Source organism: Diabrotica virgifera, chromosome 7 (assembly GCF_917563875.1).
Source record: "Diabrotica virgifera virgifera chromosome 7, PGI_DIABVI_V3a".
Classification (NCBI taxonomy): Eukaryota; Metazoa; Arthropoda; class Insecta; order Coleoptera; family Chrysomelidae; genus Diabrotica; species Diabrotica virgifera.
In genome coordinates this window covers 208,567,192-208,584,167 of record NC_065449.1, presented here as the reverse complement: position 1 = coordinate 208,584,167, position 16,976 = coordinate 208,567,192, and the positions used below count along the sequence as shown (strand labels likewise).

Sequence of the window (16,976 nt, the reverse complement as noted above, 5' to 3'; positions counted from 1 at the left end):
AGCTCAAAAATCGAAACTATATAATTTCAAGAGCTGATAAATAGCTCGTAATTCTGCCGCAAAAACCGATTCAATATTCCTATTTTTAAGTAGTGGGGGGGGGGCTGACTCAGCCCCCCCCCCCCCACTAAAGTATCAAATTCCTGCTCAGTGGAACGAGCTCAAAATTTTTAGTTTGCGGAATATGAGAGCTCATAAATAGCTCTTAAATCAGGGCTATTTGTTTTTTGATTTTTGCAAGTGGGGGGGCCAGCTCAACATGGGTTGAGAAAACAGTGCTTTGCTTTTGCATTGCTTTTTAATTTAGTAATGGACAAAATCATAGAAGACATTAAAAGTACAGGAAAAGGATATAAGATGGCAGAAAAACAAATACAGTAGGAAAAATGAAAGAATACCCATGAACGAACATATAAAAAACGCTATATTTTCCTGTCACCGTGTCACACAAAAAATTGGCCAGCGCAAGTACATGTAATAATTATTGTTACATGTACTTGCACTGGACAATTTTCTTTGTGATACGGTGACAGAAAAATACAGCGTGTTTTATATGTGCGTTTATGGGTATTCTTTCATTTTTCCGACTGTAAAAATTATATGTTATGCTGACGACGTAAGCATAATCTCCGATAACGAGGAATACCTACAGCGAATGGCACAGACTTTCGATGCAGTGGTGAAGAACTACAGCATGAAAATATCAACAGCTAAGACCAAATCCCTGGTAGTGTCAAGGGAACCCCTAAGATGCAAAATCGTAATTAACAATAAACTAAAAGATGAAGTAGTTTTCAATCCTAATAGCCATATTATTGATATTTAAAATTATTAAAATATTACTAAAAGATTTTTAAATTGAAAACTTATTGGTCCATTTTCTTGGTAACACCTTCATGGCTTCTAAAATTTGCAAGCCAGATGGATACTGAAGCGAAGAAGACAAGAGGGAATTAAAAAAACTTACAATTTACGACCCCGTCTGTTCAGCTGGTAAATTCCAACAGAAAATGAACCTAAGTTACTCAAAGAAGTAACGACCAATGCCTTCGCATTGCAACTGAATAAAAATGGAATTTTTATTTTATTTAACAATAAACTAATTAAACAAGTCTCTAGATTAGAATATGTTGGAGTCGAAATAATGTAGTTATGGCGATGTTGAAGAGAACGTCCGAAAGCAAGCAAATGCAGCCAATTAAGCGTCAAGATATCTGAGGGATGTCATCTGAAGAAATAATGATATGAGGCTAAAAGAGAAAGTACCTACGTATATACAAATCATGTGTAAGACTGATCATGACGTAAACGATAGAAACAAGATGTGACACTGCAGAAAGCAAAAAGATACTGAGAACATCAGAAATGAGAACGTTGAGGTCAATAACAGGGAAAATACCGAACGACAGAATAAGAGATCTTTGTAACATACAAGACAGAGTACGGTGGGGAAGACAGAGAAAAGGAGAGTAGAATCAGCATGTGACGAGAATGAACAGCGAGAGAATAGCCCGTATAGCCAGAGATTCAAAGCCAACAGGCAAAATACCAATAGAAAGGCCCTTAAAAAGGTGACGAGATAGCTGGCAGTCAACATCACAACTACAAATACAAGCTCAACATCGGTTAAGAATAGGTCAAGAGGCCTAATATAAGAAGAAGAAGAAGTATTTTATTTTTCATGAAACATGTTGCCATAAAATATACGATCATGTCCCAACATTTAACAGGATAAAAGAAGTTTAGTAGTTATAGTAGATAACGATGTCTGCAAAGGAGCGATCTTAGAATACATTATTTATGTTAAGAGACCAGGGCATTTAGCACTAAAAACACCCGAATAAATAAATTTTTAAATACAACACCTAGAGACTTACAGTGTTTTGCATTATGTTCAGGATGACGTCAGGAGAAAAGTCTACTATTCAAAAATGGGTGGAAATGCATAATTGCACTGTAAAGTGCATAAAATGCATCCAAAATTGCATAAATATAAAAATAAAGTCAAAATCAGTATACTAAGGAACAAAATTTATTATTTGTGGTATTTTTGGGTCAATGAATACGATTACGCCATCAGAACTGTTCCCCGGATCACCTGGTGCCCAAGGTCACGGCAAGAGACGTCATCTTCTGGAGTTTCGATGGTTTTCGGCATTAAATCGATGCAAACAGAATACTGACGAGTTTAAGGGGTCGCTAGATACGAATATGATATCAGAATTGACCTCCGGACTACCTGGTGCCCAGGGTCGCTACTAAGGCACGTCATCTTCTGGAGTTTCGAAGGATTTCGGGACTAAATTGATGTAACTGGACTACTCGGGGGTTTTTGAGGTGGTTAAACACGAAGATGCCATCAGGACAGACCTTAGGATCACCTGGTGCCCAAGTCTACGGTAAGGGACGTCATCTTCTTCTGGAGTTTCGAGGGCTTTCGGTATTAAATTGACGCAAACGGATTACTTACGTATTTTTGAAGTTGCTAAACACGAATATTATATCAAAATTGAACTCCGGATTATCTGGTGACCAGGATCGCTTCTAGGTCATGTCATCTTCTGGAGTTTTGAGGGTCTTCAGCATAAAATGGATGCAAATGGATTACTTGGGGAGTTTTTGAGGTCCCTAAACAAGAATATGCCATTAGAACAGACCCACGGAGCACCTGGCGCCCAGGGTCACTGCAAGGGATGTCATCTTCTGGATTTTCTAGAAATTTCGGCATTAAATTGATGCAAATGGATTACTGAGGGGTACTTGTGGTCGCTAAATACAAATATGCCACCAGAACCGAATCCCGGAGAACCTGGTGCCCAAGATTATTGCTAGGGGCGTCATCTTCTGGAGCTTCGAGAGTCTTCGGTACTAAATTGATGCAGACGGATTACTTATAGGTTTTTGGGGTTGCTGAACGCGAATACGCCAGCAGATCTCACCCTCGGAGCACCTGGTAACTAAGGCAGGTCGTCTTCTGAAGTTCTGAGGGTTTTCAGCATTCAATTGATGCAAACGGATTAGGTACTTACTAATCGATTTTGTAGTTGTTGAACACGATTGCGTCATCAGAACAGACACCAGAGCACCTGGTACCTAGGGCACGTCATCTTCTGGAGTTTCGAGGGTTTTCGGTACTAAATTGATGCAAATGGATTACTCATGGGTTTCTGGGGTTTCTGAACATAAACACGCCATCAGAACAGACACCGAAGCACCTGGTGCCTAAGGCACGTTATCTTCTGTAATTTCGATAGTTTTCGGTACTAAATTAGTGCAAACGGATTACTCTTGAGTTTTTGGGCTTACTGAACATGAATATGCCATCAGACGCAACCCTCGCAGCATCTGGTACCTATTCTGGAGTTTTGAGTGTTTTCGGTACTAAATTGATGAAAACTGATTACTCATGGGTCTCTGGGGTTATTAAAGCCCTCGAAACTCCAGAAGATGACGTGCCCTGATAGCGACCCTGGGCACCAGGTATTCCGAAGTTCAATTATGATTGCATATTCGTGTTTAGCGACCCCAAAAACCCGTAAGTAATCCGTTTGCGTCAATTTAATACCCAAATCCGTCGAAACTCCGGAAGATGACGTCCCTTGCAGTGACCTTGGGTACCAGGTGATCGGGAGGTCTGTTCTTATGGCATATTCGTGTCTAACACCTCAAAGACACCCCCGAGTAATCCATTTTTATCAATTTAATGCCAAAATCCCTTAAAACTCCAGATGAGGACGTCCGTTGCAGTGACCTTGGGCTCCAGGTGAACAGGGGGTCGGTTCTGATGGCATATTCGTGTTAAGCGACCTCAAAAACTCTCCAGTAATCCATTTGCATCAATTAAATACCGAAAACCCTCGAAACCCCAGAAGATGACGTGCCTTAGTAGCGACTCTGGGCACCAGGTACTCGGGAGGTCAATTCTGACAGCATATTCGTGTCTAGCGAACCCAAAAACCTTCCAGTGATCCATTTGCATCAATTAAATGCCGGAAACCCTCGAAACCCCAGAAGATTTTTACATCAATTTAATGCCGAAAACACTCGAAATTCCAGAAAATGACGTATCTTAGTAGCGACCCTGGGCACCAGGTACTCCGGAGGTCAATTCTGTGCATATTAGTACTTAGTGACCCCTAAAACTCGTGAGTAATCCGTTTGCATCGATTTAATGCCGAAAACCATCGAAACTCCAGAAGATGACATCTCTTCCACTGACCTTGGGCACCAGGTGATCCGGAGGTCTGTTCTGATTGCGTAATCGTATTCAATGACCCCACAACCCCCCCAAGTTATAAATTTTGTTCCTTAGTATAATGATTTTGACTTTATTTTTATATTTATGAAATTTTGGATGCATTTTATGCACTTTACAGTGCAATTATGCATTTCCACCCATTTTTAAATAGTAGGCTTTTTTCCTGACGTAATCCTTAACATAATGCAAAAAACTGCAAGTCTCTAGGTGCTGTATTTAAAAATTTATTTATTTTGTGCTAAATGCCCTCGTCTATAATACCAACAAATACTTCTTTTCCTTGTGGGGCTGTCTACTTAAGAGGAGGTTGTCTTCTCAAAACAAGGATGTTGAATCAAGGCCGGTCCAGTCTATGATATTTTTAAACCATGAAATATGGCGCCTACCTCGACCCCGTTTTTCTTCAGTACTCCCCTGGATGATCAGTTGCGCGAGGCGGTACTTTTCGTTTATCATTATGTGTCCCAGGTAGCTAATTTTTCTAACTTTGATGATCTTTAGCAGTCCCTATCTGTACCTATTCTCCTCAGGATATTCTCGTTAGGGGTGTGGGTTGTCCAAGGTATTGATCATACTTATCAGCGTTATGTTGAGATTCCAGCCCTCCGTTCCATACAATACATTGACCTATTAACATAGCAATGAAGAAAACGACATCTAAGGTTGATATTAATGCTACTGTTACAAAATAAACTTTTCATTTGACAAAGCCTTATTGGGATACCTCTATATTCGCTCTTATTTCTTGTTTATAATCAGTTTGATTGTTTAACCAGTAACCAAGATATTTGTATTGGTCGACGTAAGTATTTAAGCTGTTGGTAATTCACATATTATATTGGAAGTGGTAAATTTTTGTTCTTTGATATTTTCATAACTTTGGTTTTCGCAGTATTGAGCCATTTTTTCACAACTCTCTGTATCCCTATTTAACAGTATTTGGAGGCCATGATCCGAATCAGTTATTAAAACAGTGTCATCTGCATAGCTGATATTATTTACTTTTCGTTCTTTTATCCTGATACCTTCTGGAGAGTGCGATAAAGCGTTCGCATAAACAGCCTCTGAGTAGACATTAAACAGTATCGGTGACAGTACAAATCCCTTTTTGATACCTCGTTGTATTTCAATTGGCCTTGACTTGTTACCATTGGATTTTATTATAGCTGTCTGATTCCAATAAATAGCTTGTATAATTTGAAAATCTCTTTTGTCGATTATGGTATCGTTCAATCTTTCGATCAAGGTCCTCTGTTGTAGTATTAGATATTACAATCTATTTTGGATACAATATGCTTAGGTTGGATTCTACTAAAAAGCGTAAACTAGGAGGGATTTAAGGGAGCAATAAAAAACTAGCAAAAGCAGCAATTACTAGAGGGTAATGTAAAAAGTATATTCCTGGATGGTCTGAGGAGAGCGAAAAACTGTATGAAAAATTCTGCGAAAACGAAAAGTAGGAAATTGGAGACCAATTACTCCACAGTATTGATCCCGCTAGTGGCGAGAAATGAGCTGAGACATTTGAAAATCTAGATTTCAAAAACTTGAGTAGACAATCTTGGACACTGCTTGAAAACTGGGAGTCAATAATCCACCCGACAAGTGTTAAGATTTGTCAAAATCAGAGACTCTTATTGCTGGGACATGTCCAGAGACAAGAAGGTACAAAATCAACAAAGAAAATGTAATGGAAGCCAATAGGAAGACGTAAAAAAGGAAGACCCAGCATGTAAGACGATGGAGGAGGACACAATAAAGAAGACGCCAAAAAGAAGAAGATGTAATGAAATCGATTAGCGATGTAATGTTAACTAATTTATATCTTACCTAGGATCAACATTTGCTGTAGCTTCATCTAAAACTAAAACTTTATTGTTCTTCAAAACAGCTCTTGCTAAACATACTAATTGTCTTTGGCCTAAACTGAAGTTACCACCGCCTTCAGCTACATGGAAGTCCAAGGAGTCTACGCTGTCCCTGAGTTCCACCTAAAAAATAATAATAATTATTAACGGAATTAAACTTAAAGTGTTTTAAGTAAACTTTTCTACTTTATGCGTTTTTTATTAGTGTCATTATTAACAATAAATAATAATCAGGAGAGCAAAATAAAAAATACTTTATTGCCAAGCTCGTTGTTATTTCTATGTACTTGTCATACAAATATTAAAATTTTCGTTTTTCAAACATTTAGATTTCAATCAAATATTTCACTGTCGAAATTCTGTAGTTCTTGTGCGTTGCTTGCTGTAGTTTTAATGCTTGCTATTATGCCGCGTTCTCACTGATAAAAATTTGCGACGCAAATTCTTGGGACGAACCATTAGTTCAATAGGCACGAAAAATTTAGCAGTGAGGACGCGGCATTAGGATGCATAGACATCATCAGCGTACCTGATGTTGTCTATGCTGGTTCCGTTAATTTTGATTTCCACCTTGGACCTCGATTAATGCTTCTCTGAATATATATTCTGAGACATCGTTCAATCTTCGCTTGTCCACTGTGGAGATAGATCTCCCTCATCTCATTTTCCATATATTTCGATCTTGTGCCTCGTGCATCCAATTCTTATGACAACTTTCATGTATCACTCTGAGTACTGATTAAGGGTATGGGAGCAAAATGTCGCTTGTCAAAATGTTCAATGTAAGTTAAATGTACTCGTCTTCTGCGAATCCTGAGAAAACTAATTAAGTATTTTTGCAAAATTTAAACGCAGAACAAAAGATTGCATTATTATCGAGGGCCGAAAGTCCCTTAGAATAACCAAAAAGTTTCTTTTGATTAAGAAATTTGAAATTAAAAGTCACACTAAAATTTCTTTTTTTTCACCCCGTAACTTATTAAAATAAACAAATGGACGTTTTCATGGACTGTCGGCCCTCGGTAATAACATAATCTTTTATTCTGCGTTTAAATTTTCAAAAATACTTAGGTATTAGTTTTCTCAGGTTTCGAAAAAATGAATACATTTTAAAACACATTGAACATTTGGATAGGCGACATTTTGCGCCCATGCCCTTAAATAGTAGCATTGATAAGACGCAACCCTATCGCACTCCTCGTCAGACAACGTTCATATTATACAAATTCTGAGTACAGATTAAATAATAGCAGTGATAAGATGCAACCCGGTCGAATTCGTAAACCTTCGGATGTTGTCTGTTCTATTTTAATTGTTTCCGTTTGGTGCTAATCTAGTTCTCAGGTAATTCACAAGTCCTGCTCGTCAATTCCAGTTTTTCTCACAATTTCGATCATCGTTTGATGGATAATGCAGTCAAATGCTTTTCAATAATCAATAAAATATAAATATACTTCTGAGTTCATATCTATGCATCGTTGTATTAACACATTTAAGACAAAACAAGCTTCTTGTGTTCCGAATTCGTTTCGCAATTCCAATTGAGTGTCACTTATCTGAAACTCCACTCATACCTACTTCTTAAATTCATATATGGATGATTCTGAGAAAATTTTTAAGGACGTGAGACGATATTCACAATTTATTTAAAAAGTTTTATTAAGGGGAAAGGCGCAAAATGTTGCCTGTCAAAATTTTCAATTTGTTTTAAATGTATTCATTTTTTTCGAATCCTGAGAAAACTAATGATTATTTTTGAAAAATTTAAAAGCAGACTGAAATATTTCGTTATTACCGAGGGCGAAAGTCCCTGAAAACTTCTATAATGTTTATTTTAATAAGTTACAGGGGTGAAAATAAAAGAGAACATTTAGTGTGATTTTTAATTGCAAATATTTCATTCAAAAGAAACTTTTCATTTACTCTAAGGCACTTTCGGCCCTCGGTAATAAAATAATCTTTCATTCTGCGTTTAAATTTTTCAAAAACAGGATTCGAAAAAAATGAATGCGCTTAAAACACATTGAAAATTTTGACAGTCGACATTTTGCGCCTTTCCCCTTAAAACAGTATCCTAGCCTAAAAATATCCATATACTTACTTGTTCTAAAGCATCCCAAATTTTGTCATCATCAAACTCGTTAAAGGGATCCAAATTGTATCTCAAAGAAGCGGAAAATAGTACTGGTTCCTGGGGAATGATGGAAACTTTTCTTCTTAAATCGGTTAATCCTAGATTTTTGGTATTTACTCCATCTATATAAATGGCACCTTCAAGTGGAGCCAGACGGAAGAGAGCTGAGATAAGAGAGGATTTTCCTGCCCCTGTTCGGCCAACTATACCGATCTAAACATAGAAAATAATATTTTATTTAATTCTAAAGGAGGTTTAAAATTTTCTGGTCTAGCATATTAGTCTTGGAGAAAATTAATATTAATGGTATAAAATTAACAGTTAATAATGGAAATTAATGACGTATAGACAATAAATAAGTAAATCAACTAATAAATTTTTATATCGTCCATGGACGATATAAAAACAAAGCAACTAAGATGGTTTGGCCACGTACAACGTATGGAAGAAGACAGATTACCCAAGCAAGTGCTACGATGGGCACCAAAAGGACGGCGGAAGAGAGGAAGACCTAGGAAAAGCTGAAGGAATCCATAGGGAAATCGGAGAAAGAGGCTTGAACGAAGACATGTGCTACGATCGAGAGCAATGGCGATTGGGAATCGGAAGACGTCGTAGAACGTTATGAACCGATTATATATATATATATATATATATATATATATATATATATATATATATATAACTAATAAATTGATTTGAATAATTAAACAACAGATTATAATGACTAGAAGAGCGTACGTAGATGTTTTCTCTCTTGCCTTTTTGTGTTCTGTTATACGTTTGTTAAAGGTTCTACGAGTTTGACCGATGTAAGTTTTTGGGAGTCACCACATATGTAGGATTGTAACTGCAAGAATGGCTGTATCATTAGCGTATCTGATATTATGGATTACTTCTCTGCATAGTTTTACTCCATCTTTTTTCGGAGTATAGATTAAAAAGACTGGGTGACAAAACACAACCCTGTCCTACTCCACGTTTGATGGATAGCTTTACAGTACAATTACAGTGAAACCTCGTTAACTCGGATTAATCGGGACCGCGGCCGATCCGGGTTAGCCGGAGAAAATGGTAAAAATTAATATAATACGGTATATTTACAGATAAACTCCGTTATAATTGAAATAACATGAAATATATATGCACAGTACACATCTGAATTACGTATTAATTACGCTTTTATCAATTCTACCTAATGCTTTAGTTTCTATTCATTGTCACTATAACATTTTTACGTTTTGTTGCCATTACGTAGACAAAAAAAAACACGCAAACACAAAATCTGAATAGATTTACGAACGATTACAGAACGGAAGCGAACAATACGACTATACTACACACAATACGGTCTCAATCGCAACGATGTTATGTTATTTAATAACAGTGAAGACTAAGACCATTGTTTAAAAAGAATTTTTTAATAGTCTTTTAGTCTTTTTTAGACAATGCTAAGACAGTTTGAAATAAATAAAGGATACTACAGGGCTACAAACAGGTGCCTGTTGTTTCCGATAACACGACAATGAACGTCGTGTGCCATGAGTCATTTTTACTATTGTATATGTAGTGCAAATTACACAAATACCCATTATCTCTCAAATATTTTATTACATACATTTTTATTGTTAAAATGTTTGATAAAAATCGGGTTGGGCTAGCCGGACTTCCGGGTTATCGGGGGCCGACTTATCGGGGTTCCACTGCATCTCCAATTTGGATAGAGGCGACTTGATTGTAATATAAGTATTTTAACAGTCTTAGATTGCAGTGGTCAAATTCTGCTACCTGCAGACAATCGAAAAGTGTATCGTATTGTACTCAGTCGAATGATTTCTCGAATTATTTGAAACAAGCTTAAACGATCTTTCGAAAACAGCAACGTACCTTAAGTGTATGGCTCATCAAAATAATTAATCTAAAATCACTGCATTTGGTGGGCCTACTTTTCTTTGGTAATGTTATCAACACTGATTCCAACCAATCGTCTAATATCTTTCCTTAGTTGTAAATTTTAAGAATTAAGGATTTGCATGAAATTTTAGTATGTTATAGTTTACTTCAAAAAACTAAGACTTGATTTTTTAAAAATTGTTTTACCGTGCCGTTTAATTGCTATTAAGGTTCAAAGTTAAGTTTTAACATGGGCTCCTATGGGAATTTTTAAAAAGTTAATAACTTTTGACCCAAATTTACGACTTTTAATTGTTTGTGCTTAAATTAAAGGTTTTTTGTAAGGAATAACATATTAAAAAATAAGAATTGTTTACCGTACCATTATTAAATAAAAGTGATTATTTCATTCATAGGAGATTCTGACCAATAGAAGGCTACAGACATGCAAATTAAGGTGATAATTTTTGATAATCTCCCGTCGTTAAGTATATTACGTCAGATGCCCTTCGTTGCTACGAAAAAATACATTCAGTGACATTAATGACACATGTTTTAAAAATTATAAAATGATGACTTTCGACCGTCAAATACATATTTATAACAACTGTGTGTTTAATTTCACTAATTGGTACTTACATATATAAATTACAATAAAATTTTGGTTTTGAACAGTTTTATTCATAATATAATCGCAACAAATTGCACTCGAACTCTAAAATTATTATAGAATTTTTGCCCTCGTGACACTTTGACATAATTTCACTCGTCTTCGGCTCGTGAAATTAAAACTGCCAAAGTGACACTCGGGAAAAATTCAATAATTTTAGAGCCCTTGTGCAATTACTACTGAAAATACTGTATCGAAAATACTGTTTCGCTCTTAAAAAGTTAATAACTTTTGACCCAAATTTACGATTCTTAATTATTTGTACTTAAATTAAAGGTTTTTTTGTAAGGAATAATATATTAAAAAATGAGGATTGTTTACCGTATCATTATTAAATAAAAGTGAAAATACTGTTTCGAAATCATGTTTCGCTCTTAAAAAGTTAACAACTTTTGACTCAAATTTACGACTTTTAATTATTTGTGCTTAAATTAAAGGTTTTTTTGTAAGGAATAACATATTAAAAAATGAGGATTGTTTACCGTACCATTATTAAATAAAAGTGAAAATACTGTTTCGAAAACAGTGTTTCGCTTGCATATAACTTTCCCCCCTTTCCTCTGAGAGGCATACCCCGCAACGAAGGTGTAGAACGTCGTTAAGCTAAGTGGTTAATTAGGTAACGTATTCCTCGTCCCAAAATTTAAGTAGCTTAGCAGTGATTCGATCTGGTCATATATCTAAATGCATACATCTTATACATGGAAGTGAGATCGAAAGTGTCGAAGAGTATAATATACACCTAGGTCACACGATCAAACTAGGCAAACAGAATCAAACGACAGAGATAACTGGAAGAATCCAAATGATATAATAGGCAGCAGTAGGAAGATTCGTGATGTGTTGAAAAACAAAAAGATACCAATAAATCTAAATAAAATGGTATTCATACGTTATATTCTACGAGTTATGACCCATGGAATGGAGATCGGGAAACGTACAGAGTTATCAGCCAATAGATAAAGAATAACACTGGGGACTATCAAACGAGCTATGTTAGGTGTATGTCTAGGAGAAAATAATACAAAATGGGGATGTCCGAGGCAGGACGAAGGTGAATTGAGCAAATGAAATGGAACTGAGTAGCACACGTTGCACGGCAAAGCAACGAAAGGTGGACGATAAAAATTGTACATTGAAGACGACGTGAGCACAGTCGTAGTAGAGGAAGACCACAAAAACGATGACTAGCTAGTGACCAGGCAACCAAGCGACGTCAATAACGTCGAGAAAACGTCAGCTTTTGGTTGAATATATAAACGTATTTGAATATTACGTCGTATAAACGTCTTTTGTAGGTGATTTTAAATACGTAAGATTATTGATCTTAAAATACGTTTAAAACACGTTTTCATTTCAGACAGCCCAAATCTGCCGTCACAAAAATGGGAGTAGCTTAACGAGTTAATGCTTATAATGTTCAGGGTTACCAGGTCTACTGATTTTTCAGTAGACCTACTGATTTTAACTCCAATTACTGACCTACTGAAATCTATCAACATTATTGGCCGTTATTAACAGGTAAATTTCTATGAAACGGTCTTTAAAAATACGAGATTATTTGGCCGCGCCCGTATTATAAAGTTACTAGGTGACAAAGGATTACATATCATCCATTCTATCTGTGTCGCTGTTTGGAATTCAGGAAAATGGCCATCTGATTGGTGTACCTCAATTTATATCCCACTACATAAAAAAGGAACTACTACCAGATGTGAAAACTACCGCACACTGTCACTAATAATACATGCTAGTAAAATCTTGTTGTATATCATCAAAAACAGATTAAAAACCTATCTACATTACCAAATACCTCAGGAACAAGCGGGGTTTGTAAAGGGTAAAGGTACAAGGGAACAAATCCTGAACCTGAGACAACTTATTGAAAAGTCTAGAGAATTTCAAGTACATATGATTATATGCTTCGTTGACTACCAAAAGGCATTTGATTGTGTAAGCTGGATAAATCTGTGGTCAATTTTAACAGAAATGGGCGCACCAATGCACCTGGTGACACTTATTAAAAATCTGTACCAGTCTAATATAGCGACAGTACGACTAGATCAGAAGTTCTCAAACCAATTCAAGACCGAGAGAGGTGTTAGACAAGGATGCGTGTTGCCACCTGACTTATTTAACATTTATGGTGAACATGTCATGAGGATGGTTTTAGAAGGATGGGCCGGTGGAGTAACAGTAGCTGGTAGGAAAATCTCCAATTTAAGATTTGCTGATGACACTACACTTATAGCAGCAAATGAGCAAGAATTGTTTGATCTTCTGCGAAGAGTTGAGTACGAAAGCAATAAAGTTGGTCTGAAAATCAATAAAGCTAAGACTAAAATAATGGTGGTCGACAGATTTGACACTACTCAACTGACTAACATATTACAGGAATACCAGATAGTAAACACCTTTGTCTATCTCGGGTCTAGTATAACTAACGATGGTAACTGTGAAGCAGAAGTTCGGAGACGTATTGGTATGGCAAAAAATGCGATGAGTCGCCTAACTAAAGTTTGGAAAGACAGATCTATCTCTCAAAATATCAAGATGAGACTGGTGAATGCCCTTGTATTCTCAATATTTCTATACGGAGCAGAGACTTGGACCCTTCGCGCATGGGAGCGCCAAAAAATTGATGCCTTTGAGATGTGGTGCTGGAGAAGAATGCTGCGCATACCTTGGACAGCTCATAGGACAAACGTTTCCATTCTAAACCAACTCAATATTAAATAAAGGCTGTCCACAATATGTCTGCAACGAATTCTGCAATTCTTTGGTCACGTGGTTCGCAGAGGTGACGACAGTTTAGAGAGATTAATTGTTTCTAGAAACGTTCCGGGGAGAAGATCAAGAGTACGATCACCAACTAGATGGTCTGACCAAATAAAGCATTCAGCTGGAAACTCATTCTGCGAAGCTCTTAGCAGCTGAAGATAGAGACCAATGGAGAAACATTGTTAGAAATATTGGAAGAAATCACGATCCTCAGTAATGGGGAAACGACAGGAGAAAGTATTATAAAGATGGCCGTAAATACCACATAAATTATGACCTGGTATTATTGGATTATTTAAATAAGGAAACCTTCATATAATTGGTTTGGAGAATTTTGAAACTGGCCGTTAGTACAGGTGGCCGATTTTGACAGGTGACCGATAACACAGGTTTTACTGTATTTACACGGCCTAAAAAGAATCTACTGATTTCTACTGATTTCTGCAAGCCAAACCACTGAAAAAGTGAAAACTAAGCTTAATTAAATTGTCATAAGATATTTTTCATTTATTGTTTACGTGCTTTGTTTGATAAAATAAGTTTTAGATATTTAGTTGAAGAAACGTGTTTAAAGAGATTTTTATTCGTTTTTCTCAAGTGAGTTATAGGTCTGGATCCCGCGTATGAAAAAAAAGTTGATTAATAGCAAGCTGAAAATTTTTTAATAGCTTAAGGGTGTCTAGCCGGATAAACTTCGATATATGGGAACACTGGAACAGAGGCAGTTTTAATTGTGGAACAGGTTAAAAATTTGGAACGGTCAGACCACGAAAACGGCACATTTATTTTGTCCGACAGAACAGACTTGAACTCTCGGAACAGAGATTAAACTCTCATGCAAAAATCGGACTGCTATTTACCACCTGTCATAATTCCTGTCATTTGACATATTCTACATGTTCCACTCATTAAAACGTCCATTTGGTGATAAATAGCAGTCTGATTTTTGCATGAGAGTTTAATCTCTGTTCGGAAAGTTTAAGTCTGGTCTGTCGGACAAAATACATGTGCCGTTTTCGTGGTCTGACCGTTACAAATTTTTAACCTGTTCCACAATTAAAACTGCCCCTGTTCCAGTGTTCCCATATATCAAAAGTTGTCCGACTAGACACCCTTAAACTATTAACAAATTTTCAGCTTGCTATTAATCAACTTTTTTTTCATACGCGGGATCCAGACCTATTAGTTTAATTCATTAGTTCTTCTTGAAAAGGGTTTGAGGTTATGTGTTTTGTTTTGGTGATTATTTTCTGTTATTTATTAGTTTATATGTTGCTTCAGTTTTGACACAGTAAGTATACCTATATAAAAAGTGAAAATTCTATAAAGTTGCATTGAGGGTAATTATTGTAATTCTATGCATTTTATAGTCTCCCATTTGCTTTTACTTTTAGCCTATAAGCTAAATTTAAAGCAGTTAAATGAAAAATTGCAATACCAATAATGCCCACACGAATAATTATTATTGTGTATTTTGAAAACCATAAAATGAAAAATAATCTAAAAAAACTACATAAAAACTACGTTTTTTATATCACGTATTTAAAACGTGAGTACATATTCACGTGACTTTCGACGTCGAAAAAACGTGACAAACTGATGTGGTTTGATGATAATTATGACGTCTTTTCAACGTTTTGTAAACGTTATTTGGTTGCCTGGGAGATGACATCAAATTAAAAATGGGAAGAAACTGACACGAAATAGCAAAAAACAGAGAATAATGGAGAACTCATGCGGAGGCCTTTGTTTAGCTGTGGATACAAACAAGCTGAAGAAAAAGAAGAAGAAGAAGAATATACGTATTATACTAGTTTAATAAATTTACTTAGTAGCTCTTATAAAATAAGTCTGGTAATATGTGAGGTCTGATTATATATATTGAGAATAGAAGAAATCTTTGTCAAAGTGGCGTGCATAGTGAAAAGGAAAAAGCTAGTTTAAGAAACCTCAATAGAGAAATAAAACGAAGATGCAAGACAGACAAAAACCAGTACTACCAGGGTATATGCAAAGAAATTGAGAGACATGATCAGAATAATCAGCCCAGAGATCTATTTAGAAAAATACGCTACTTAACAAGAGACTTTAAAGCCAGAACTTGGGCCATTGAAGACAACATTGGAACTCTGAGAACAAACACAGAAGATATAGCAGAGACATGGAGATCGTATTGCAGGGACCTATATAAAGATGATCAACGCCAAGAACCTGTTAACCAAATCTCTAACGATGTGGAAGAAGAACCTGATATACTTGAAAATGAAGTAAGACTCGCGATCAGTAAGCTCAAATATAATAAAGCACCAGGTCCAGATATGATAACAGCAGAAATGCTCAAAGCCACAGAAGAAACTGGCGTAAAATTACTTCATCTACTCTGTAACCAAATATGGCATTCAAAACAATGGCCTGAAGACTGGACAAAATCTACAATAACCACAATTCATAAAAAAGGCAGCTTCCATAAATGCGACAAGTATAGAACTATTTCTCTTATATCACATGCCAGTAAAATAATGCTACATATAATCAACGAGAGACTAAAAACATTCCTTCAACGAGAAATTCCACGAGAGCAAACTGGATTTACCAAAGGTAGAGGTACTAGAGAACACCTGTTAAATATAAGACAGATAATCGAAAAATCTAGGGAATTCAATATTCCACTGTACATATGCTTTATAGATTATCGTAAGGGGTTCGACAGGGTCAAGTGGAGACACTTATGGCAAATACTAAAAGAAGTGGGCGTACCCCAACACCTTATTTCGCTTATAACTGAACTATACGAACACACCACTGGATCAGTTAAAGTGCTTGACACACTTTCAAACGATGTTCATCCAGAACGGGGTGTTAGACAGGGATGTACACTATCTCCACAATTATTCAATATATATGGAGAGCATATTATGAGAAGAGCACTTGAAGGATGGGAAAAAGGTATCTCAATAAATGGTCATAAAAACAAACAACCTACGTTTCGCAGATGACACAACCCTTCTTGCAAATAGTCAAGCAGAGCTGAGTGATCTTATACGACTGGTTGAAAACGAAAGTCAAATATTTGGTCTGCAATTAAACATATCAAAGACAAAGATCATGATAGTGGATAGACTACATAACAATCATCCACATATAACCACAATTGATCGGTTTGAGGTTGTGAGCTCATACTTATATCTGGGATCATTAATCACAAACACAGGGTCACTACAGGAAGAAATAAAACGTAGATGTGATCTAGCAAAAGTCGCCACAGCAAAAATGACCACAATATGGAAGGACTGTCAAATTTCAAGAGCGTTAAAGATGAGGTTGATCAACTGCTTAATATTCCCAATACTGACTTACGGATGTGAATCTTGG

General features: G+C 36.2%; 1 protein-coding gene across 1 annotated transcript in view; it reads right to left on the bottom strand.

The window, feature by feature from the left end:
- The window catches only part of LOC114329997 (ATP-binding cassette sub-family C member 4-like), a 131,833-nt gene that overhangs the window by 8,917 nt on the left and 105,940 nt on the right, over positions 1-16,976 (bottom strand). The window contains exons 16-17 of the mRNA XM_028279290.2: positions 8,228-8,473; positions 6,089-6,249 (exon numbers count right to left, since the gene is read on the bottom strand). Of these exons, the coding sequence (XP_028135091.2) occupies positions 6,089-6,249; positions 8,228-8,473 (407 nt within the window). The remainder of the gene's footprint in view (positions 1-6,088; positions 6,250-8,227; positions 8,474-16,976) is intronic.